At 43.1% G+C, this 24,323-nt stretch overlaps 1 protein-coding gene across 7 annotated transcripts in view; it reads left to right on the top strand.

Annotated features, from left to right (window-relative positions):
• Positions 1–24,323, top strand: part of PRDM10 (PR/SET domain 10) — a 100,884-nt gene that overhangs the window by 17,526 nt on the left and 59,035 nt on the right. For all 7 annotated transcript variants that reach the window (XR_005198976.1, XM_017523643.2, XM_017523706.2 and 4 more), the window contains exon 2: positions 21,288–21,474. Coding sequence is in view for 6 of the 7 variants with exons in the window: in XM_017523643.2 (XP_017379132.1) it covers positions 21,406–21,474 (69 nt within the window). In the remaining variant the exon portion in view is untranslated. The remainder of the gene's footprint in view (positions 1–21,287; positions 21,475–24,323) is intronic.

Consider the following 24,323-nt stretch of genomic DNA (forward strand, 5'->3'; position numbering starts at 1 on the left):
TGTGGGTATGGCAGAGAGTCAATGGGAGGAAAGTGGTCACAAGAGGGTCACATAATGACGGGCTTCAGAAGCTAATTCAGTAACAATGTTTATGTTGCTTTATTCTAGGCTACCTTGAGGAGTATGTTCTTCTTATGGTTTAGTGCCGTACTCAGGAAGTGGGAACGAAGGTCTCTTCAGTTTCACTCAGAGGAGTGAATTAGTCTATTCCATCTGAAACCTTCTCCTCCCCTGTATACACTAAGCGAACTCTGGAAAGGTTAGCTCACTAGGAATGAACAATTACAGTGTAATATTTTGTCAAAATAAAAATATATTTTCAGACCAGGTACAGTGCCTCACACTTGTAATCCCAGCCCTTTGGGAGGCAGAGGTGGGTGGATCACCTGAAGTCAGGAGTTTGAGACCAGTCTGGCCAACATGGCGAAACTTGGACTCTACTTAAAATACAAAACATTAGCCAGGTGAGGTGGTGAGCACCTGTAATCCCAGCTACTCGGGAGACTGAGGCAGGAGAATCACTTGAACCTGGGGGGCAGAGGTTGCAGTGAGCTGAGATCGAACTACTACACTCCAGCTTGGGTGACAGAGTGAGATACTGTCTCAAAGAAAAAAAAATTGTTGAAGACTTTTATTTTGAGACAAGGTTGTGCTTGTTGCCCTGGCTGGAGTGCAGTAGTGTTATCTCAGCTCACTGCAACTTCTGCCTCGGAGGCGAGTGATTCTCCCACCCCAGCCTCCTGAGTGGGAGAATCCCAGACAGCTGGGACTGCCAGGTGTATACCACCATGCTCAGCTAATTTTTTATTTCCTGTAGAGATGGGGGTGGTGGTCTTGCTATGTTGCCCAGGCTGATCTCGAACTCCTGAGCTCAGGTGATCCTCCCACCTCAGCCTTCCAAAGTTCTGGGATTATAGGCATGAGCCACCTCTCCTGGCAAAAAATAGCTTTTTGATTATTAAAAAAATACAGCTTGAATACTATTGAAAAGTATTCAGAAAATATCAAAAGTTAAAAAGATGTAAAGTTACTCAAATTTAACTTTTCAGAGGTAACCATGGTTAACATTTTGGTGACTCTTTCCTAAGACATTTCTTTATGTGTAAATGTATAGGTATCTTTCTACATCATAAATAATTAAATACATGTCTATGTATAGTTGAATGCAGCCAGCCCACCAGGTTCTACGTCTGGTGGAAATAAGAAAATACTGTATTTTTCATCTGTGAGTGGTTGAATCTGTAGATTTGGAACTCATGGAAACAAGGGCTGACTAATTACATTTGCAAAAATTTCTATGAAGGAAAGGTATAGGGTGATGTGCAAACAAGCAACAGGGAGACATAAATCAAAGTGCCGATGCAGTCAAGGCTTCCTATACACACACACACACACACACACACACACACACACCCACATACACACACACACACACACACACATTTTTTTGAGACAGGGTTTTGCTCTGTTGTTTAGGCTAAGTGCAGTGGCACCATCACAGCTCACTGCAGCCTTGACCTCCCAGGCTCAAGCAATCCTCCCACCTCAGCCTCCAGAGTAGCTGGAATCACAGGCACATGCCACCATACCCAGCTAAACTTTTGTATTTTTTGTAGAGATGGGGTTTCGTTATCTTGCTCAATCTGGTTTTGAACTCCTAAACTCAAGTGATTCAGCCTCAGCCTCCCAAAGTGTTGGAATTGTAGCTGTGAGCCACTGCACCTGGCCATATTTTATAATTTTTTTAATGAGGATAAAAAATAAAATTTCTCTCTGGGGAATATTTATTTATTATATATTTTTTGAGACAGAATTTTGTTCTTGTTGCCCAGGCTGGAGTGCAGTGGTGCAATCTTGGCTCACTGCAACCTCTGCTTCCCAGGTTCAAGCAACTCTCCTGTCTCAGCCTCCCAAATAGCTGGGATTACAGGTGCCCACCACCACGCCCAGCTAATTTTTGTATTTTTGGTAGAGATGGGGTTTTGCCATGTTGACCAGGCTGATCTTGAACTCCTGACGTCCAGTGATCCACCCACCTCAGCCTCCCAAAGTGCTTAGATCGCAGGCTTGAGCCACCACAGCTGTCCCATCAAGGGAATATTTAAATAAATGACTGGCACATCTATCACATTGAAAGCAATGAAATTACTGCAGATACTTTCAGTGTCTGAAAAGGTGTCCACAGCTTATTGTTAAGTTAAAGTATATTTCTACATATAAGATAATGGAAAAAAAGTATGGCTACATTTCTGCATGAGTACCTGTATGTATAAAGACAGCTAGTTTATGTGCATTGTGTTTATATGTGATAGAACAGTGGAAAGACAGACACTAAAACATCAGCAGTGGCTGATGTAATATCTAGGGAATGGGCTGGGGTGGAAGAGAGTAACTTTTACTTTTTATTTCAAATAATTCTGTAATGTCAGAATTTTCCCCCGATTCGCTGGTTTTTAGCATACTTACAGATGTGTACAACCATCATCACAAACAATGCTGAAACATTTTCATCACCTCAAAAAGAAACAACACAGGCTGGGCACAGTGGCTCACACCCGTAATCCTGGCACTTTGGGAGGCACAGGCAAGTGGATCTCCTGGGGTCAGTAGTTTGAGACCAGCCTGACCAACATGGTGAAACCCCATCTCCACTAAAAATACAAAACTAGATGGGCGTAGTGGTGCATGTCTGTAATCCCAGCTGCTTGGGAGGCTGAGGCAGGAGAATCACTTGAACCCAGGAGGCAGAGGTTGCAGTGAGCTGAGATGGCACCACTGCACGCCAGCCTGGGCAACAAGAGTGAAACCCCATGCTGAAAAAAAGAAACGTTATACCCTTTAGCTATCTCTCCATCTTCCCCTCCTCTCCTGACCCTAAGAAATCACTAATCTTCGAGTCTTTATAGATTTTCCTCTTTTGGACTTTAAAAATATAACATGTGGTCTTTTATGACTGGCTTCTTTCACTTAGCATAATGTTTCGAAGTTCAGTTATGTTGGAGTATGGATCAATACTTTGTTCCTTTCTTATGGTCAAATAATAAATATTCCATTGTATGGATATACCACATTTTGTTTATTAATGCAGTGGTCCCCAACTGGGGACTTGTTTTGTGGGAGACAGTTTTTCCATGGACAAGGGGTTGGGGGTGATTTTGGGATGAAGCTGAGACTCTAATGCCTCAGATCATCAGTCATTAGTTAGATTCTCAAATGGAGTGAGCACCTTGATCCCTCACACGCACAGTTCATAGCGGGGTTCCTGCTCCTGTGAGAATCTAATGCTGCTGTTGTCCTAACAGGCCACAGGACTGGTACCTGTGTGTGGTCCGGGGGTCGGACAGCCCTGCATTAATGTGCAGTTGGGTTGTTTCCGCATTTTGGCTGTGATGAATAACACTACTATAAACTTTGTGTTTAAGTGTTTGTGTGGATACATGTTTTCCTTGCTCTAGGGTTTGTATCTAGCAGTGGAATTGCTTGGTTATACGGTTGTTTAATTGTTCCAGGAACTGCCCGGTCGTTTTCCAAACTGGTTGCACCCTTTGCATTCCCACCAGCAGCCTGTGAGGGCTCTGATCTCAACACATGCTGGCCACACTTATCTGACTTATTGATTCAAGCCAGTATAGTAGGCGTAAAGTGGCATCTCATTATGGCTTTAATTTACATTTCCCTGGGAACTAAATTCCACTAGGAAGTAAAATCAACACAGTTTTAGTTAGGGGACATGGGCCTAAGGAATTGAAGGTTGGAAGGGGCTGCTGAGAGGCAGCAGAGTTCCAGGCAATCTCCTGGGGCAGAGGAGGTAAAGGATGGAGCGTGAAGGTCTGGGAAGGCAGTCAGCACAGGAGGGGTGGAGTCTAAGGTGGGGAAGGGATGGGGATGGGAGCCTCAAGTCCAGCACTGGTTTCTCCTCGAGGGCTCTGCTTACGAGGCTCTGGTGGTCAAAAAAGGAAGTCAAAACACAGCAGGATGGAAGAACAGAGTTTTTGGTAGTTTCAAGTTCCTGGGAGACAGAAACTGGAGTAGAACACCCACCAAGGAGGAGGAGCTCCGGATGTCTTCCTTGCAACCCTGGACGGTCACGCCCTGGAGCCAACTGACAGAGTATTACAGTCAGAAAGACAGTGAAGCAGCCTCGGGTGAGCCCTGGACTGTGCTGCTTGCCCTCTGCAGCCCACCAGAGGCTAAGTGGATCCTGGGGAGGATGTTGGGTACCCTGAGGAGAGGGCACGGGAGCTTCCGGGTGTCAGTGGAGTTCTGCTTCTCGAGCTAGAGGTATTTCCTCTGAGAGCTCCTCTCAGGTCAGACACTTAGGATTTGTACCCTTTTTTGCAGGCACATGATGCACGCTGGTGCTTTGAGGTTCCCACCTACTATCTCATGAAGGTATAACAGAGGACCACTGGCAGATTTCTCTGTGAAATTGCCTTCACATTTACCAGCCAACCAGCTGCTATTCTTTATAAAAAGAAAAAGGCAAACATCAAGGTTTGTCGTTCCTTAGAACTCACACTGAATGTTTGTTCCTTTTGAACTTGCAAGGATTTTCATGTAGGATTGTCGGGCTAGGACCCCCAGCAAGTGTCTCAGCCTCATGTTTCTTCTGTCTGAGTGAATGTCAGGAGCCCCTTTGATGCACCTGCTGGCGCCCTGACTAACAAACTCTGAGATGGGATGGGAGGATCAGTCTTTGTTTTTTTGGTACATGGAAAGCTCTTAATTGAATTAGGAAAAAGTCCACATTTCTTGGATGGGAATGAAGAAAGATTTGCTTGCATGCCTCTTTGGGGCAGGAAGAAAGGTGTGCCACAACCGGACGGGAAACCTTGAGCTGACAGTCTCTGCAGCCCTTTGTCCACAAGGAAAGTAGGAGGTATTATTGCCTGGTGTGAAGATTTCTGCATGGGAAGTGGCAGGGCAAAGGGACACCTCATGGAGAGGGAGCGGCAGGCGGAGGTCGCTGTCTCATACCTGCCCACGGGCTCCACTGCTGGGCTTGTTTCTGTCATCCTGTGTTTTCTCACCCGGTTGGTTTGTTTTGAAGCCTCGAAACCTTAGTTCAGTTCTCTTCTGGTTATACAGTATCTTCCTTGATGCCAACCAGAGACAAGTCAGGAAAATTTCTTTAGGACATGCTACACATTAGGTTTTAGATTGTAACAAATAGCTCTATCTCATAATATCAGAAGCATGACTTGCTCTGAAGTGTACCTGCCATTGCTCGCCCAGTCTCTAAAGGCTTTTCTGGAGTTTTTCCTCAATGGCATAAACTCACATCATCTGGAGGAGTCCTCCTGCACCTTGGAGCTTCCAGAGCTCCATCGCGTGCCTCACAGTCCACATTTGGAACAGCTGGTCAATGTGAGTGGCCCCTAGACATGCCTGAAATGCCCCAGCATCATCACAGCCTCGTTTCTTTCATCTTTACCTTCAGAATTCTCTGTTTATGTAGAAATATCCCACATCCATCATGGCTTAACCGAAAAGTGAAACAATTTTATTTGGAACCTAATCAAAGGCTTATTGGCTTTTCTTTTTAAAAAAAACTTGTTGAAATCCTGTATGAAAGCCTGGTTTCCCTGCTTGCTTGCTTGCTTGCTTGCTTGCTTTCTCTCTCTCTCTTTCTTTCTTTCTTTCTCTTTCTTTTCTTTTCCTTTCTTTCTTTCTTTCTTTCTTTCTTTCTTTCTTTCTTTCTTTCTTTCTTTCTTTCTTTCTTTCTTTCCTTTCTCTCTCTCTCTCTCTCTCTTTCTTTCTTTCTTTCTTTTTCTTTCTTTCTTTTTCTTTCTTTCTTTCAGATGGAGTTTCACTCTTGTTGCCCAGGCTGAAGTGCAATGGCATAATCACGGCTCACTGCAACCTCTGCCTCCTGGGTTCAAGCGATTCTCCTGCCTCAGCCTCCTGAGTAGCTGAGACTACAGGCATGCAGCACAACGCCTGGCTAGTTTTTTATATTTTTAGTAGAGACAAGATTTCTCCATGTTGGTCAGGCTGGTGTCAAACTTCTGACCTCAGGTGATCTGCCTGCCTCAGCCTCCCAAAGTGCTGGGATTACAGGAGTGAGCCACTGCTCCTGGCCTTCTTTTTTTTGAGAGAAAATTTCTCTCTTGTTGCCCAGGGTGGAGTGCAATGGTGCGATCTCGGCTCACTGCAACCTCCACCTCCCAGGTTCAAGTGATTCTCCTGCCTCAGCCTCCCGAGTGGCTGAGACTACAGGCGCACGCCACCATGCCTGGCTAATTTTATATTTTTAGTAGAGATGGGGTTTCACCATGTTGGTCAGGCTGGTCTTGAACTCCCAACCTCAGATGATCTACCTGCCTTGGCCTCCCAAAGTGCCAGGATTACAGGTGTGAGCCACTGTGCCCAGTCCGTACCGCCCCCCCCTTCTTTTTTTTTTTTTTTTTTAAAGACAGGGTCTCTTGCTCTGTCACCCAGGCTAGAGTGCAGTGGTGCAATCTCACTGCACTCACTGCAACCTCAGCCTTGCACTTCAGCCTCCTGACTTAGCTGGGACCACAAGTGCATACCACCATGCCTGCCTAGTTTTTTGTATTTTTTTGTAGAAATGTGGTTTCCCCATGTTGTCCAGGCTGGTTTTGAACTCCTGGGCTCAAGCCATCTGCCCTCATGCTCCCAAAGTGCTGGGATTATGGGCATGAGCCACCATGCCCAGCTTCCCTGCTTCTTTACTTCGGTTCCTTAGGCATATTTCCCCTAACTAAAGGTGTGTTTAGTTTACTTCCTAGTGGAATTAAAAAATATATATTTTAGTCATGTTACTCTGCTCAGTTTCTAGGTTTCAGTAGCTCTTTAGCTGGGGTCAGAGTGGTGCAATAAGAGGGGCACTGTGCTCTGTTTGCTGGAGGGACTCAGGCTGGCCAGACCCTGGACAGTGGAATGGGCAGGTGACATCCCCTGTCTTCCTCCTCCCTAAGATGTAGAGAAGACCACCTTGGCTCTGTCACATGGTGGGGGTGAGGGGCACATGAGACAGCACGTGGGAGGGCTCTTGGAACGGATCTTGCTAGGCAAGGTGAAAGGAGTCGTGTTTTTCGTAACTACTCATTTCTATTTTTTCTAAGGAGTGCTCATGGTTTGTTGTTAATATTTTAAAATTTGAGAAACACATGATGGAGGATTTGGGCCTCCCCGTCTCATATGGGGAATTTGTGCTGAAATTTGTATTATTTTGTTATTTGTTCATCACTAGTTCTGCTGCCAGTTTCTATTCACCATTTAGAACTAAGTCCATTATTTTTTTCTTTTCTTCTGAATTCTAAAATTATTTGTTCCAGAAATCAGTTAGATGGAAAATCTCTCTCTATCATGTTCATTCACTTGGAATGAACATAATAGAAGCTCTTTATTTTCATTCTTCTTGGTCTGATTTTGTAGCTCTGAGATTTAATGTGACACCTCTCAGTCATGTGGTTGTCAGCCACTGCTGGGAGTAGAACACTATTTTATTGTTCTGTACTGTCGTTTCTTTCCTGAACATAAGTTTTAAACAACTTCATTCAATTGTTGTATGCATGAAATGGACTGAACTGATGAATGTTAGCTCTTAGACCAGGGTCTAGCGCGTGGTAAGCAATCAGTTTGTGTTGGCTGTCCTCACATCCTATCCCTGTGATGGGAACTGTACCCACTCTCTTCCCCTTGGCCGTGCTTGGGGGCGCAGTGCCAGAGCGACAGCCTGTGCTTAATGATGGTGGGTTCTAGTTGGCCAGGGTAGGAAGTTTCACAAATCTTGTATGAAAAGCATGGAGTGACACCCAAGGTGAACCAGGGGTCAGAGATCCAAGGAATAAACCTAGAATCAGAGCCTCAGAGTTTATGGCTTAGGAAACCAGGGGGTGTGGAAAAAGAGAAGCAGCTGGAATAGGCCCACAGGATGGCCTGTGCTGATCAGGCCTTTAACAGGAAGGGACCCATCAGTGAACGGGACAGGACCTTCCTTGTAACCCTCTAGTTGCTCTGCTTCTCTTCACCCTGAGAAACCTTAGAGGTACCATGTGTGGATGAGGTACTACAGGAGACCAAATATCATTGCCTTTTCCCCATCACCCTACCTCTAGTACAACTAAATACACCAGCTTAGGAGTGGGAGAGTGAGGCGGGTTTGATAGCACATTGGCAATAACAGCAGTCACTGCTATTGATTGTTCACCTCCTGTGTGCCAGGTACCTCGGAAGGGACTTGGTGTAGCCACTCTGCTCCAGGAGCTGTGATTGGCTCTCGGCAGTTCCAGAAAGGGGCGGGTTGGAAACCAGCTCTGCTAACCTGAGCTTGGAGAGACCGCAGTGGTGGCAGGAAGGGAATGGTGTCAGTGTGGCTGGGCAGAGGAAGGGCCAGTGGGAGGCAGGGTTTGCCTTGAATGTCAGCAGTGGAGGCCCTGGGGTGGCAAGGGTTTATTCATTATCAGAATGGAAAGGGACCAGTGAAGTCCCATTCCCACCATGGTGGGTTGGGGTGGTGATTACTACCAGGGCCATCTCCAGCAGTTTTTATTTTAATTTTTTATGGCAGTAAAAGATACACATAAAGTAAAATTTACCATTTAACCATTTAGAGCTGTAAATTTTTTTTTTTTGAGATGGAGTTTTGCTCCTTTTGCCCAGGCTGGAGTGCAATGATGCAGTCTCAGCTCACTGCAGCCTCTACCTCCTGGGTTCAAGTGATTCTCCTGCCTCAGCGTCCCAAGTAGCTGGGGCTATAGGCGCCTGCCACCATGCCCAGCTAATTTTTGTATTTTTAGTAGAGATGGGTTTTACTGTGTTTGCAAGGCCAGTCTCAAACTCTTGACCTCAGGTGATCTACCCGCATCAGCCTCCCAAAGTGCTGGGATTACAGGCGTAAGCCACTATGCCCCGCCTAGGTGTAAAATTTAGAGACATTAAGTACATTCACATTGTTGTGCACCCATCATCATCATCCATTTTCCGAAATCTTTCACTCCAAGGAAACTCCATCCCCGTTAAACAGTAACTCCCTGTTCCCCTGCACAGCCCCTGGTAACAGACAGTCCTATGTTTTGTCTCTGGAGTTGCCTATTCCAGGTACCTCATATAAATGGAGCCATACAATACTTGTCCTCTTGTGTCTGGCTTATCTCACTTTGCGTAATGTGCTTAAGGTTCCTCCCTGTTGAAGCATGTGCCAGAATTCCCTTCCTTTTTAAAGCTAAACAACATTCCACTATATGTACAGACCACATTTTGTTGACCCATTCCTCAGTGGATGGTCACTGTCGGCATTTTTAAGAGCAGCATATTGGGCACTTTATCGATTTGCCGTTTGTGTATTCAGGCACCAGAGAACGGTGGGCGCCCAACAAGAGTCCCCATATTCTTGTTCTCATATGTAACTATGGAGTGGATTTCAACTCAGGAGATCTTTCTCATGGGAATGATCTTTTTTAAGTGAAAGTTTCACTTTCACTTCTAATTCCTGTCTGGTTAGCTGAGAACAATCTGATTCATATTTTCTCTTTTCTTACGTTTTTCTTTTTTCTTTTTTTTTTTTTTTTTGTATTTTTAGTAGAGACGGGGTTTCACCATGTTGACCAGGATGGTCTCGATCTCTTGACCTCGTGATTCACCCGCCTCGGCCTCCCAAAGTGCTGGGATTACGGGCTTGAGCCACCACGCCCGGCCTTCTTACGTTTTTCTTTCTCTCCCTCCCCCTCCCCCGCTACCTATTCTGTTTATCCAGTTATTTCTTTCTTAGACTTTTCTCCACTCTCACTCCTTTTATGCCTCTTGTCCTCTCATGTCATTTCCTCTAAATGTTATTGCTCTCTTCTGGAATACACTCTTTTCCTTCTGTTTTTCTGTTGCTTTCCTCTCTTTTCTTCTCTTCACTTTTGTATTCCCTTCCTTCCCCTAGTTAGTTTCTACTTGCTCTACTATTTAAAATTTGTGTCTCTGAAATGACCCTGGTCATTATTTCTTTCATGTAACATGTGTGTGTGTGTGTGTGTGTGTGCACGCACGCTTACTAGAGTGTAGCCTCTGTTCTCAGCACTTTACAAATAATTTATCATTTAGCCCTGTTTACACCTCTATGAGCGAGATACTGTTCCCGTCTCCACATTACAGGTGATAGAGTTGAGTCACCAAGAGGTTGGGCAATTTGTACCAGGTCAGCTGCTGGTGACCTGGAGGTGGGGCTGGAAGCCAGGCTGGGTGGCTCCAGCAGGCTCCTGGCCCCTCTACTCTGCACCGCTGAGCACACTGGGAATGCAGGATGCGGGAATGCCTTGCACTGGGCTCAAGGCAAAAAAAAATGTTGTAGTTCAAAGTCAAATCAAACATAGTGAGTTATTGTCCCACCTGGCTCTAAAATGTTTAGAATTTTGGATGCGAGTCTTCTGGATACAAGTCTCCTCTTTATATCTACATAAGTCTTCACTGATGTTTTTCTCTTACACTGTTTAGTCCTTTGTTTCTTCAAGTACCATGATTTTTTTAAAAGTCATTTTATCTCAGTTATAGAGCTGAAAAGGTACTCTCAGCTTATTCCACAAAGAGGTAACTGGTTTGTCTAAATGCATTTAGTTTTGTTTCCTTACTTTTTAAAATCACCGACACTGTAACAGATGGCTGCTTAAATTTTTATTTTATTTCAACTTAATTATGAGTAAATATGCTTTTCCATTATTCTGGGAATCAAAACATACTGTGTAACATAGTTTTAAAGAGAATATACATTCAAAATGTCATCAAATAAACTGCATTTGGAATTTAATCCATATCTAAGTTGTCTTTTGTCTGGTATCAGCTCTTGCTGGGAAGGTTCTAGCATGGTGCCTCTTACCTCATTGGTTTCCTTAGCTCGGCTATGCAGGTCCCCATTCATTGCCAACTAGCTTAACTTAATTCACTGGTTTTGGTTCACAGACCTTACACATTTGCATAGAACTGTTAAGAGACATTGCTTAATTTTTGCCACTTTTTACCCCAGCAGGTTGCTCATTCGGGCCTTTCTGTGACACGGCTTTTCTCCTTCATTACTCTGCATCAATCTTTTCTTTGATGTATAGTTGTTATTCAGAGATTTTGTAATCTCACAGGATTGCTCTAAAATTTTCAAAGTGGGTATTTTGTAATGAGCTAATTTGTATCCTAGAACTTTTAGACAAAAAGAAAAATAAAATAGAAATAAGGGAACAAAGAGAAAAAGGCCCTAAGAAAAGTGAAAAACGTTTTTGTAACAAGGAGGGAGAGCTTGTTTCTTGCCAAAGGACTACCCTTCAGAGGCCTTGCATGAGCTTTATGTCCAGATCACTGCCCTCTTGAATCTCATTAGCTCTTAAGCAGGGGTTGCTGACTTTGCTGGACTATTGTGATGGCTGGTAAAGCACTTTTCCATGACTTGGGCTACAGAGTACAAGACTGTTTCTCTAAGTGGACAGTCAAGGGCCACAAGCTTGAAGAAATAAAGACAAAGCTAAAATAAACAGTGTTACGCAGAATCAGGAATCTCTTGTTGAAGACGCCCCTAAATCCTTTCCATCATCAGTCCTGTGGCCACAGTGTGACCTAGGGGTAAGAGTATTGGAAGTCTCAGGCTCTGATTTTGGTGTTGCCTTTTGCTTGCTGTGGACCTGACGTGACTCTATAAAATAGGAGTTGCTCTAGATGATCTGTCCTCAAACTATCCTCCCTAAAACACTAGTGTTCTAGAGCTGGACAAAGGTGTCTTTCATTTCATAGAAATCAAGGACAGAATTTAATTTTGAATTTTCAGTCTCACAAAATTTTGTTAACTCTTTATTGCTATTGCTGCCAATCATTTTAGCCAGCGTTAGGATGTAACAAGTGAACAAGTGGTAAAAAAGTTGGTGGAAAACTTGCGAATACCTAATCTTCCTTCATTTAACAATTTTTTTTTTTTTAATTAAAAAAAAATAAATAAAGTGGGCCAGGTGCAGTGATTCATGCATGTAATCCCAGCACTTTGGGAGGCCAAGGTGGGTGGATCTGAGTTCAGGAGTTCAAGCCAGCCTGGCCAAGAAGGTGAAAACCCATCTTACTAAAAATACAAAAAATTAGCTGAGCACGGTGGGGGGCAGCTGTAATCCCAGCTACTCAGGAGGCTGAGGTAGGAGAATCACTTGAACCCAGAAGGTGGAGGTTGTAGTGAGCCAAGATCGTGCCACTGCATTCCAGCCTGGGCAACAAGAGCAAAACTCAATCTCAAAAAAAAAAAAAGAAGGAAAAAGAAAAGTAAAGTGAGATTGCGTGTGACTGTTATGTGGCTCATTAGTGGAGTCATTTATACTGGAATCATCATGCAGGTCCAGTGTTCTTACTTTGTGGGATGAGAAGCAGCACAGAATTGTGGCTGAGTATGTGGGCTAGGCAGCCTCATGCCCAGGTTGCATTGCAGCTCCACTGCTTCCTAGCTCTGTTACCCTGGGCAAGTCACTTTGCCTCCGTCTGTCTCCATCCATCACCTCTAAAGTAGAGATATAATGTACCTACTTCATAGGTTATTGTGAGGATTAAATGAACCAATATGTGTGGTTAGTGTAATGTTCTCAAGATTCCTCCCTGTTGGAGCATGTGCCAGAATTCCCTTCCTTTCTAGGGAATGTGCCTGGTTCATAACAAATGCTGTACACATCAGCTATTAATATTTCATGGTGCTGTGTCTTCAGGGGCCCTGTCATCTGAACATATTTCAGAACTGTGGGCCTGGAATTTCTCTTCTAATTCTGAAATTCCTTCTGTTATTCTATGCCATAGAATTTGATTTCCTATTATCTTTCCCCCATTTTATAACTCAGTATCTTAAAGAAGATGTGTTTTCTCTGTACACAGAGTGAAATCACTTATTTTTTCAGTTACCAAGTGGAATCTAATCTTAAGTATGAGTTTAGAAGGGTGTATTTTCTGTTTCTTGACATATAGGTGTTTTATGTTATGCACAATTCACCATTGTTTTCTATTTTTTTTTTTTTTTTTCTTAAGACAGAGTCTCACTCTGTCACCCAGACTAGAGTAGTGGCACAGTCTCAGCTTACTGCAACCTCCACCTCCCGAGTTCAAGCGATGCTCGTGTCTCAGCCTCCTGGGATTAGCTGGGATTACAGGCATCTGCCACCATGCCTGGCTCATTTTGTTTGTATTTTTAGTAGAGATGGGATTTCACCATGTTGTCCAGGCTGGTCTTGAACTCTTGACCTCAAGTTATCCACCCACCTCAGCCTCCCAAAGTGCTGGGATTACAGGTGTGAGCCAATGCGCCCAGCTTTCCTATTTGTTAAATACCTAACATTCTTAGTTCTTTATCCTTATATATGAAGAAGGTGGAGCTCAGAGAGATTAAGCAAATTGCCAAAAGTGTAAGTGGCAGAACCAAGCTTTGAAGCTCTGCTATCTGATTCCAAAGATGACACTAATACAAATATGTGCAAATCCAGCCCAAGACCTGTAGTACTTATGGTAACTCAGTTAAACCAAGCCCAAGTATCCTTTCTTTAAATGGAGACTAATTGCTATATAAATATTCCTGAAGAATGCTCTTTTTATGCTTGGGTCAGCAAAAATCACCATAGAGCTAGTGCATATTCATTGAAAGAAAGATGAAATATTCAGTTTTTAAAAAATGAGCAATTGCTTGTATATCAGACCGGAATCTCTGGGCCCAGCCACTCCTTTTTCCCTAGAGGAAGCTTCCTGTCTGAACATATGTTTTTCCTAGCTTTGCAGCAGGGGAGTTGTGGGCGAGAGAGTGCCCAGCCCCTTGCCAGCCTCCTGGCACCTGCTATCTACACCCTACCCAGCCTTTGTGCTGCCTTGAGGTTTTCCCACTGCCAGGCAGCACAGGGCTGGCTGCTGTGTTAATTTTTATTGTTATGATTTGATTTTTTGCACTTATGCTATGTTTCTATATTGCAGTGTTGATGGGTGCGTCAGCAGACATTGCTTAATTTTTGCCACATTTTACCCCAGCAGGATGCTAATTTGGGCTCCTGAGTCCTATGTCCCAGGGGGTTCTGGATGTTGGCTTTAGCTGAGAAGGGCTCAGTTGGGAATGAGGCTGGTGGATAGTGAGGGTGTAGGGCTTCAGGGTGGGCGGCAGGAGCTCAGGGTAATGTCAGAGAGAGAACAACAGAAAAATTCTGCCTCCTCCCCTGCCCCTCTCCGACCTCTTCTGTGGTGCCTGGTCCCCATCAGTCTGGGCTGCTTCCTGGGCCCATCCACAACTCCCTCGGAAGATTAGCACTCACCCTCCTCCATTTTTGCCCTCACAGTTTTTACGTTCATCTTGCATGCTCCTCAGTCTCCATATAACTTCTTTCTGTGGCATGTCTAGAGTTGGATTTCATGGAGAGAGCCCACAGTTTGTGCTAGTTAGTTCATAATGAGCCGGAAAAGTTTATTTGTAAGTGCATTGTCTGGAATGCGGTACACTTCTTTCCTTATCAATAATGACGTGTCTGGCATTTAAGGTGCAAGGCCAGTACAGAAACCTTTGTTGCTTCTTAATGTGTCTGAGGTTAATAATGTAGCAATAGTCCTGTAGAACTAATCACTGTGTGTCACAAAATATTCAGTGAAATCGCATTTGTAGTTCAGCCTGGGATTCCAGGTACTCATCTACCTTTGAAGGCGAATCCAGGGCCTCTTTCTTCACCTTTGTATGCAGGTGATGAAGACAGGAGCTCCTGAGTCCTAAGTCCCGGGGATTTCTGGATGTCAGCTTTATCTGAGAAGGGCTTAGTGATGTTGAGAGCGAGGCTGGGGTGGACGGTAAGCAGGTATAGCTGTGGGGTGAACAGCACAATGGGAACTCAGGGCTCTTAGGAGAGCAGGTGATGACGGAGGCTGGCACACTAGGATACTCTGTCGTCTGGTGCCTGGCCAGCCTTATGCTGAACTAGCTGGAAAAGTAGGGGTTTATTTTTCCTTCCTACTTCCCCTCATTCTTCATCACTGTCACTCTCACCCTGCAAGTGTTTCCATGGGGTGAGCTGCAAAGTGGGCTGTCATCTCTCCAGCTAGATTGTGAGTTCTCTGGGAACAGAGTTTTTTGCCCACCTTTTTCTCCCCAGTGCTTGCCAGGTACAAAAAATGTGTTTGATGTTCACCAAGCATGAAACAAATCACTACCCTTTCCTGATTGTTCATCATTGTTATGTGACCACAAATACTGCCATGTTTTTTTGAGTCTAAGATGTCGATGGTAAGATACACAGTGATTTTACATATTAGTAAGAGAGAAAAAACGTCTTCCTAACTATACTCTGACACAAGTGCTTTTTGTCATTTAAATTATATGCTTATTGAAAAAGCTCGTCTAGGTTTGTTTAGACATTGATTTTTATCATATCACTCTTTTGCATACGTAAGAGTGAAAATATAAAGGGAAATAGATTGACTAAGATATTCCTAAAATTTCTCCAAGAGTCTGATTCTTCAGAATCTTTTTTGACTTGGAGTTCTTGATGTGGGTGGTTTTCTACACACTAGCATCCTCTGTGCCAACAAGAGCGTTGGTGATGTGGCGTTTCTTAAAGGAGGGCACACCACCCTCCTCAGGAATCTCCTCTAAGCATCTATTACCTGTTCTGCAAGTTTTAATCCTGCTGTTTTCTCACTCAGCCTCAGGTCATTTTTTTTCCTGTGAATCTCAGTAATAACATCAGCAGCTTCATCCACAGGGGCTGTCTCTGGATAAGGGCCTCCCTGGATATTTTCTTCTCTAATAAAATTTATGCCCTGCTACTGTTTCCATGTCTTTTGGTTTTAATACCAACGTATAGGGTAATCTTTTTGAAGACATTTAAAGTAGCAGTTAGGCTCAGTATGTCAATAGTGCACATGACTCAGTAGAAGTGAGATCATGCATGAGTGGGCAGTGACACTATGTCCTGACTGCCACCTGGATGACAGTAAGATGCCATTGATTGTAAAATAGATCTTTATTTCAGAAGTGTTAAAATGTGAGGGGAGAGTGCTTTATAGATGCGATGAAATAAGTAACATGTAGTTAATTTTTACAGCAACCATGTAGGGCAGGTAATTTGGATTATTATTTATTTATTTTTTTTGAGACAGAGCCTCACTCTTGTTGCCCAGGCTGGAGTGCAGTGGCTCAATCTCAGTTTGCTACAACATCCGACTCCCAGGTTCAGGTGATTCTCCTGCCTCAGCCTCCCAAGCAGCTGGGAATATAGGTGCATACCACCACGTCTGGCTAGTTTTTGTATTTTTAGTAGAAATGGGGTTTCACCATGTTGCCCAGGCTGGTCTCAAACTCCTAATCTCAAATGATCCACCCACCTTGGCCTCCTAAGATACTTCGATTACAGGTGTGAGCCACCTTGCCTGGCCAAATTGTTAGATTTTTTTTTTTTTTTTTTTTTTTTTTTACGGAGTTTCACTCTTGCTACCCAGGCTGGAGTGCAATGGCGCGATCTCGGCTCACCGCAACCTCCGCCTCCTGGGTTCAGGCAATTCTCCTGCCTCAGCCTCCTGAGTAGCTGGGATTACAGGCACGTGCCACCATGCCCAGCTAATTTTTTTGTATTTTTAGTAGAGATGGGGTTTCACCATGTTGACCAGGATGGTCTTGATCTCTTGACCTCGTGATCCACCCGCCTCGGCCTCCCAAAGTGCTGGGATTACAGGCTTGAGCCACCGCGCCCGGCTAGTTGTTAGATTTTTAAAGAGTATAAAATGTTTTGAAAATTCTGAAGTTCTGAATAGCTTGTCTGTGAAATATGAAAACTGATATATCTCATCACCTACTATGTACCATACCTTGTGCCTAGAGTAGTCACATACGTCATTTAACCCTCACAATAAATTATCTCCATTTTACATATGATAATCACTTTAACTGCTCCAGTATCTTCCCTCAGACATTCCAAAACAATGCAAGATACTAACACGTAAAATTCAAGATATATTGTAAAACAAGGTATGTCCAAAGTTCTCATCACAGTATCACATGTAATAGCAAAATATTAGAAATAACCTAAGTGTTTACGAATGCAAGATTGAAAATATGCAGCTGTAATAAAGAATGAATGTCTGTATAGATATGGATATACAAGGTAGGATAATACACGGGACAAGCAAGATGTAGAAGAAGTGCTACCTTGTATGGAATCAATAGTATGCCTCTGTGGTTGGAGAGGGAGAGAGCATATATATGCTTGCATATATGTACACAAAATTTTTGGAATACAATAAATTGATAATATAGGTTGCTTCTGAGGAATGGCTAGGGGATTCCAGGTAGGGAGATTATCCACTGTGTACCTTTTTGTGCCTTTTGAATTTTGAGCCAACTGCATTTACTACCTATTAAAAGAGATGCAAACCCAATTAAAAGAAACAAAGTATACTTTTCTAGAAATGAAAACAAAGACAAAAAGGCACTCTGGGCTGTGTGCATTTTGTGAGGACGTGGGCTGTACCTGCCGATCCCCGCAGCACCCCAGAGCCTAGCATAGAATACACCTGAGCATTTGTGCAGTCAGTGAGCCAAGCTAAAAGAAATAAAACAACTCAAATTCTATAGGAAGGACACAACATCTCCTCTGTGGTGTCCCTGCTAAAAATACGTATCCTGAATCTAACCATGAAGAAACATCAGACAAACTTAAATTGAGGAACATTCTGAAAAATAAATGGCCTGATGCATTTCACAAATGTCAAGGTCACAGCAGACAGACCAAGAAAGAGCAGGGAACTGTCTGGGATTGAAGGAGGCTGAAGGGCAGGCCAACTCAGCGTGCTGTGTGCAATACCAGATTGCATCCCAGGACAGGAGAAAGAACGTTGTACTCTTTAAAGGACATTCATTAGAGTTGACAATACTTGAATAAGGTCTGTGAATTAAGTAATAGTACTGTTTCAGTGTCAACATCATCATTTTGATAATAGTATTGCGATTATAAGAAAATCTTCTTGGCCGGGCGCAGTGGCTCACACCTGTAATCCCAGCACTTTGGGAGGCCAAGGCAGATAGATCACCTGAGGTCAGGAGTTCAAGACCAGCCTGGCCAACCCCAGCCCTACTAAAAATGCAAAAAATTAGCCAGGTGTGGTGGTGGGTGCCTATAATCCCAGCTACTTGGGAAGCTGAGGCAGAAGAGTTGCTTGAACCTAGGAGGTAGAGGTTGCGTGAGCCGGGATCACACCATTATACTCCAGCCTGGGTGACAGAGTGACTCTATGTAAAAAAAAAAAAAAAAAAAAAAGAAAGTTTTTTTGTTTTTCGGAATTAGGCACTTAGGAATTTAAGAGTAAAGGGGCATTGTGCTGGCAACTTACTCTCAAATGGTTCAGGTGAAAAAAAGAGAAAAAAGGAATAATAAAGTAAACATGGCAAAATATTAACATTCAGGGAATTTGAGTGAAGAAATACAGGAATTCTTTGTACTATTTTGACAACTTTTATGTCTGAAGTTATTTCAAAATAAACAACTTTAAAAAAAGAGTTCCTACACAGAACGTGTTATGACTTACTTTATTTATTTATTTATTTATTTTTTAAAGCAGGGTCTCTCTGTGTTGACCTAGCTGGCTTTGAACTCCTGAGCGCAAGGGATCCTCTGCCTCAGTCTCTTGAGCAGCTGAGACCACAGCTGTGCGTGACCATGGCTGTCTCTGATTTTGTAATTACTGAGCCTTTCATGTCCTTTATACAGTTTTTTAGCTTTCTTCATATAGATCTTTAGATGATTGGTAACAACTAACTTACTTTTTTTCTTTCTTTTTCTCTTTTTCTCTCTTTCTCTCTTTCTTTCTTTCTTTCTTTCTTTCTTTCTTTCTTTCTTTCTTTCTTTCTTTCTTTCTTTCTTTCTTTCTTTCTTTCTTTCTTTCTTTCTTTCTTTCTTTCTCTTTCTTTACTCTCTCTCTCTTTTCTCTCTCTCTTTCTTTCTTCCATTTTTTTTTTTCTGAGACAGAGTCTCACTCTATCACCCATGCTGGAGTGCAGTGGCATGATCATCTCGTCTCACTGTAACCTCCATTTCCCAGGCTCAAGCGATCCTTTTACCTGAGACTCCCCGCTACTCGAGTAGCTGGGACCACAGGTGCACACCACCACACCTGGCTAATTTTCGTATTTTTGGTAGAGATGGGGTTTCACCGTTTAGCCCAGGCTGATCTTGTTCTCCTGGCCTCAAGTGATCCGTCCTCCTTGGCCTCCCAAAGTGCTGGGATTACAGGTGTGAGCCACTGCGCCCAGCCTATTCCTTTCTTAATACTTTTTGTTTCTTTAAATAATGGTTTGATTGAGATATAATTTACACACCATATGAAACTCACCCTGAGTATCTTTGTGTATATTTTTAAATACTACTGGCATATGAGGAAGGTATGCTTTAAAAAAATCAACTTTATTAGGGTATAATTTAAATGTAATAAAATTCACATAATTTAATAGGTTGATGACTTTTCACACACATATTCTTTATGTAATCACTACCCCAATTCAGACACGAGATACAGGATATTCCCATTTCTCCATAAAGTTCCTTCGTGCTCCTTTCTTTTTACATTCACCTGTTGGACATGGCATTCTTTCAAGTCCCCCCAAATGGGGATTGGAAGAGTAGGGTGCATGCAGGGTGAATGAGTGTGGTGGGGGCGCTGTAGGGTGTGGATGAGAATGACAATGTTGAGGCGAAGCAGGACCAGGCACCTGGATGGCTCAGAAGAGGGACATGGCATCCTCTGTTTTCCAGAGATGGGCACAGACTTTGGAAGTTTGTGTGCCTTCTCTTTTTCTTCGTTGGTCTTTATTCTGGTGTTGTGGGTGCTGCTCTGTTAACACAGCAAATGTCAAGTGGACTTTTAAAATACCAACATTTTATCATCATCAAAAGGAAACACTGACTACCTTAAGAAGCCTATTTTGGGAAGAAATAAGGCTTTAACATGTGGATATTGTCCACATTGAAGTTTAGTAAGGCTTTTTGATTTGGCCACTAATCACCCCAGCACTGACCATGTGAGAAAAAAAAAAATGTGTTTTTGCATTCACCAAATTTTTTACACAGAAAATGTAGCTCCCTCCACTTGCCACTTTTCCCTCATCTTGAGACTTACTATTTAGCTGTTCATTCTGAGTAAATGTGGTATGGGAAGTTAGTGTCCACAAGGAAAGAGCCTGCATTTGGCATCTGAGAAACTCATTCTCCTCATGAGAACTAAGATCACCTTCAATATTTTTAATGAGGATTGCATTATACAAACATGCATATATATGTATACACAAATGTATATGCAAAATATATAAATTTATAAGATATATATACACACACCCCCCCAATAAGTGTTTAGAACATAGCAAGCATGTAATACATTATATCATTACTATTATTATTACTTTTTGAGATGGAATCTTGCTCTGTCACCCCAGGCTGGAGTGTAGTGGCTCGATCTTGGCTCACTGCAACCTCCACCTCCCAGGTTCAAGCGATTCTCCTGCCTCAGTCTCCCAAGTAGCTGGGATTTCAGGTGCCCACCACCATACTCGGCTAATTTTTTTTGTATTTTTAGTAGAGACGGAGTTTCACCATGTTGGTTAGGCTGCTCTTGAACTCCTGACCTCATGATCCACCCGCCTCGGCCTCCCAAAGCCCTGGGATTACAGGCGTGAGCCACCGTACCTGGCCTGTTATTATTATTTTTTAATTTCTTTTTTTTTAATAGACATGGGGTCTCACCATGTTGACCAGACTGGTCTCAAACTCCTGGCCTCAAGTGATCCTCTTATTTTGGCCTCCCAATGAGCTGGGAGTGAGTGTGATGGCTCATGCCTGTGATCCCAGCACTTGGGGAGGCCACGACAGGCAGATCACTTGCGCTTAGGAGTCTGAGACCAGCCTGGCCAACATGGTGAAACCACATCTCTACCAAAAATACAAAAAATTAGCTGGGCATGGCTGCTCGTGCCTGTAGTCCCAGCTGCTTGGGAGGCTGAGGCAGCATAATTGATTGAACCTGGGAGGCAGAGGTTGCAGTGAGATCTTGCCACTGCACTCCAGCCTGGCGACAGAGTAAGACTCCATCTCAAGAACAAAAACAATCCCCTTCCCCCAAAACCCCCAAAGAGCTGTGATTACAGGCCTGAGTCACTGTACCTGGCCCATATTGTTATTACAAATAATTTCTTCATTTTTACGTTTTTTTGCCCAGGTGTGTTGCTTTTTGACAAAGCTTTCTTTTACTCTTTGTGATTGAAACTGTAATCTATTAAAATGTATTTATCTACTGAAAGTCTTGGTTCCTTTTCTGTGTTTTCTCAGGCATGCTGCAGACAGACCTTTCTGTCCTTCATGAACACACGTGTGGTAGACAGATGACTGGCCTCCACCTGGTGCTGCTCTAGGTGTGCCAGTCGTGGAGCTGTCCAGCTGGGAGAAGATGGATTCCAAAGATGAAAGCTCGCATGTGTGGCCTTCGCCTGCGGACCATGAACAGAATGCCACACAGGTGAAGACTGGGCTTTTCCAGCTTGTTATCAACAGGTTTTCAGCTGGACATAGTTTGCTGCAGTAAAGAAATACAGCTACTACCTAGTAATGAATAGTTGGGAGGAGCTGACATGAAGCACTCGTACACAAGGAATAGGGACTGTTTTGGCACCTTGAATGCTCCATTGACATGGCTCACCATGAGTTAGGACAGCTGGACCACCACCTACAGGCATCTCTGCCTTGTCTGCAATTTACAAACATTTTGACAAAACTCTGTTTTACAACCCTGCTTTATTTATATTATTGGTGCTGAAAACCCCAAACTGCAGTTTGTTTCTTTTTTTTCGTTCTTCCTTTTTTTAAATGGAGTTTCGCTCTTACTGCCCAGGCTGGAGTGCAATGGCGCGATCTCAGCTCACCGCAACCTCCACCTCCCGGGTTCAAGTGATTTTCTGGCCTCAACCTCCCGAGTAGTTGGGATTACAAGCATGTGCCACCACTCCTGGCTAATTTGGTATTTTTAGTAGAGACAGAGTTTCTACATGTTGATCAGGCTGGTCTCGGCCTCCCAAAGTGCTGGGATCACAGGCATGAGGCACTGCGCCCAGCCTGCTTTCTTTTATGTTATCCATAAGATTTTGGTCTTTTGTGTGTAATGAGTACAGGTATGTCTGTAAAGTGAGTGGCCTTTTCTTTTCTTTTTAAATTCAGAATGTAAACCTCTAAGTGAAAGTTGTTCCATTATGAGTCAGCCGTTTTAGAGGTTAGTCACTTAATCAAATGCTGCTGTCATCGATGATCACTGCCTTTCAGGTTGCTGCTAGAACCAGCCACATGTTATTTTGACTGTTCTTGGCGAAGTCAAATCTCTGCATTTTTGGTATGAAATTGAATTTTGGGATGATCAGCAGTCATATGGAGCCATGTTTTATATGTGACTGAGTATAAAACTTAATTTTTAAATATTAGATATACAAATTTAATGTTTTATTAGATTACATAACCACAGTATTAGTGTCAAAATCAAGAAGTTACATTGAAACATTTAAGTATGCAGATTCTATTTAAGCAATATAATAATACAATAAATAAAACTGGTATGATTAAAAACTCTCAGTATGGGCTGAATATGGTATCCCATGCCTTTCCCAAAGTTTGGGAGGCCAAGGCAGGAGGATCGATTCAGGCCAGGAGATCGAGACCAGCCTGGGCAACAAAGCGAGGCCCTGATTCTAGGTACACACACACACGCACAGGTGCGCAGTCATAGCTCCAGGAAGTGGCGGCTGCAGTGAACCATAACTGCACCACTACACTCTAGCCTGGGTGACAGAATGAGGCCCTGTCTCTAAAAAGAAAAGTAAGTAAAGTCTTAGTCTGATTGCTTAAAAATAAAAAAAGTCCCACAGACATTTTCAGCAGAGTAAATGAGAATTTTGTTTTGTTTCCCCTGGAAACCATTTTGAGGCCACTTCCTTGCAGCTATGTATTTTGGTGTATTTTGTTTATAAACGAAATTATAGTTCTTCAAAAAGCAAAACAAAAGAAAATCTGCTTGTGATGCTGCATGACCAGGGCCCTGTCTGTGGGTAACGACACAGTGGATAGCCAAGGTCTGGGTCCCTGTGGCACTGCTTCCTCCCAGATGCTGCTTCTGCCAACCGGGAATTCTGATTTAATGAGTGATGAAGACCAAGCAGCAAAGCTTGGATAGCTTGTCTGAAGGAAACATATTTTCCCTTCTTAAGCACTGAAACTAGTTCAAGGCTTTGATGTTAATGAACAAATCTAAAGTCACAAAACTGTCTTATAGCAATTAAGACAGCTCAAATAGGAGCCTAATTTTTCTAATGGACAAACTTTATTTTCTTGGACAAATCAAATTTATGTGGAAGCCAGACTAATCATTTAGGGTAGACGTGGAAGTTTGTTGTATTTCTGTGGTGTTTGATTACATTTTGCCTCTTAGGTTTTCTTCTGGGGATTAAATTAGTACATATTATCTGTGGGATCTACTATCCTTCACTGGAGAAAACTGACATAAAGAAGTCAGGCCCAAAGCCAAGACAGTATAAGAGCAAGGATTCCACTCTAAGAGTGTCTGACTTCGAGAGCAACACGTAAATTATTCTTCTCCCAAATGTGTGCTTTGGCCATCTGCTTCCAGACCTTCAACAGCAGACATCAGGCCGTGTGCCAAGCTCAAGCCTTTAGTAATTCAGTCCTCCAAAGTTGACAACTCAGAATATATTTTACAAAACTCGCTATCTGTTTTAGTTCCTTAAGTCTTGGGAGGAAATTATTTACCCCAGTGGCAGCTGAAATAGTTGTCCAGAACACCTTAAAAGTACTTATGTGTCTTCACCTACCTGGCAAGGAAGAGTTCTAGTCCGTTCATTGATTCAGCAAACATTTACTGATACACCTCCAGTATGTCCTTTGTGTACAAAACAACTTGCAGGAAAGAAAGTGACCTTATTTATTTATTTTTTGAGATGGAGTTTCACTCTTGTCACCCAGGCTGGAGTGCAATGGCGCCATCTCAGCTCACTGCAACCTCCGCCTCCTGGGTTCAAGCAATTCCCTTGTCTCAGCCACCGCCGAGTAACTGGGATTACAGGCGCCTGCCATCACGCCTGGCTAATTTTTACATTTGTTTAGTACAGATGGAGTTTCACCATATTGGCCAAGCTGGTCCTGAACTCCTGACCTCAGATAATCCATCTGCCTCGGCCTCCCAAAGTGCTGGGATTATAGGCATGAGCCACCGTGCCTGGCCGAAAGTAACTTTATTTTAATGTGTTCACTGAAAGGCACTATTAGTTATAAAGTGGAATTCTTTTTTTTTTTTTTTTTTTTTTTTTT

Source organism: Cebus imitator, unplaced genomic scaffold (genome assembly GCF_001604975.1).
Source record: "Cebus imitator isolate Cc_AM_T3 unplaced genomic scaffold, Cebus_imitator-1.0 Scaffold0, whole genome shotgun sequence".
NCBI classification, from domain to species: domain Eukaryota; kingdom Metazoa; phylum Chordata; class Mammalia; order Primates; family Cebidae; genus Cebus; species Cebus imitator.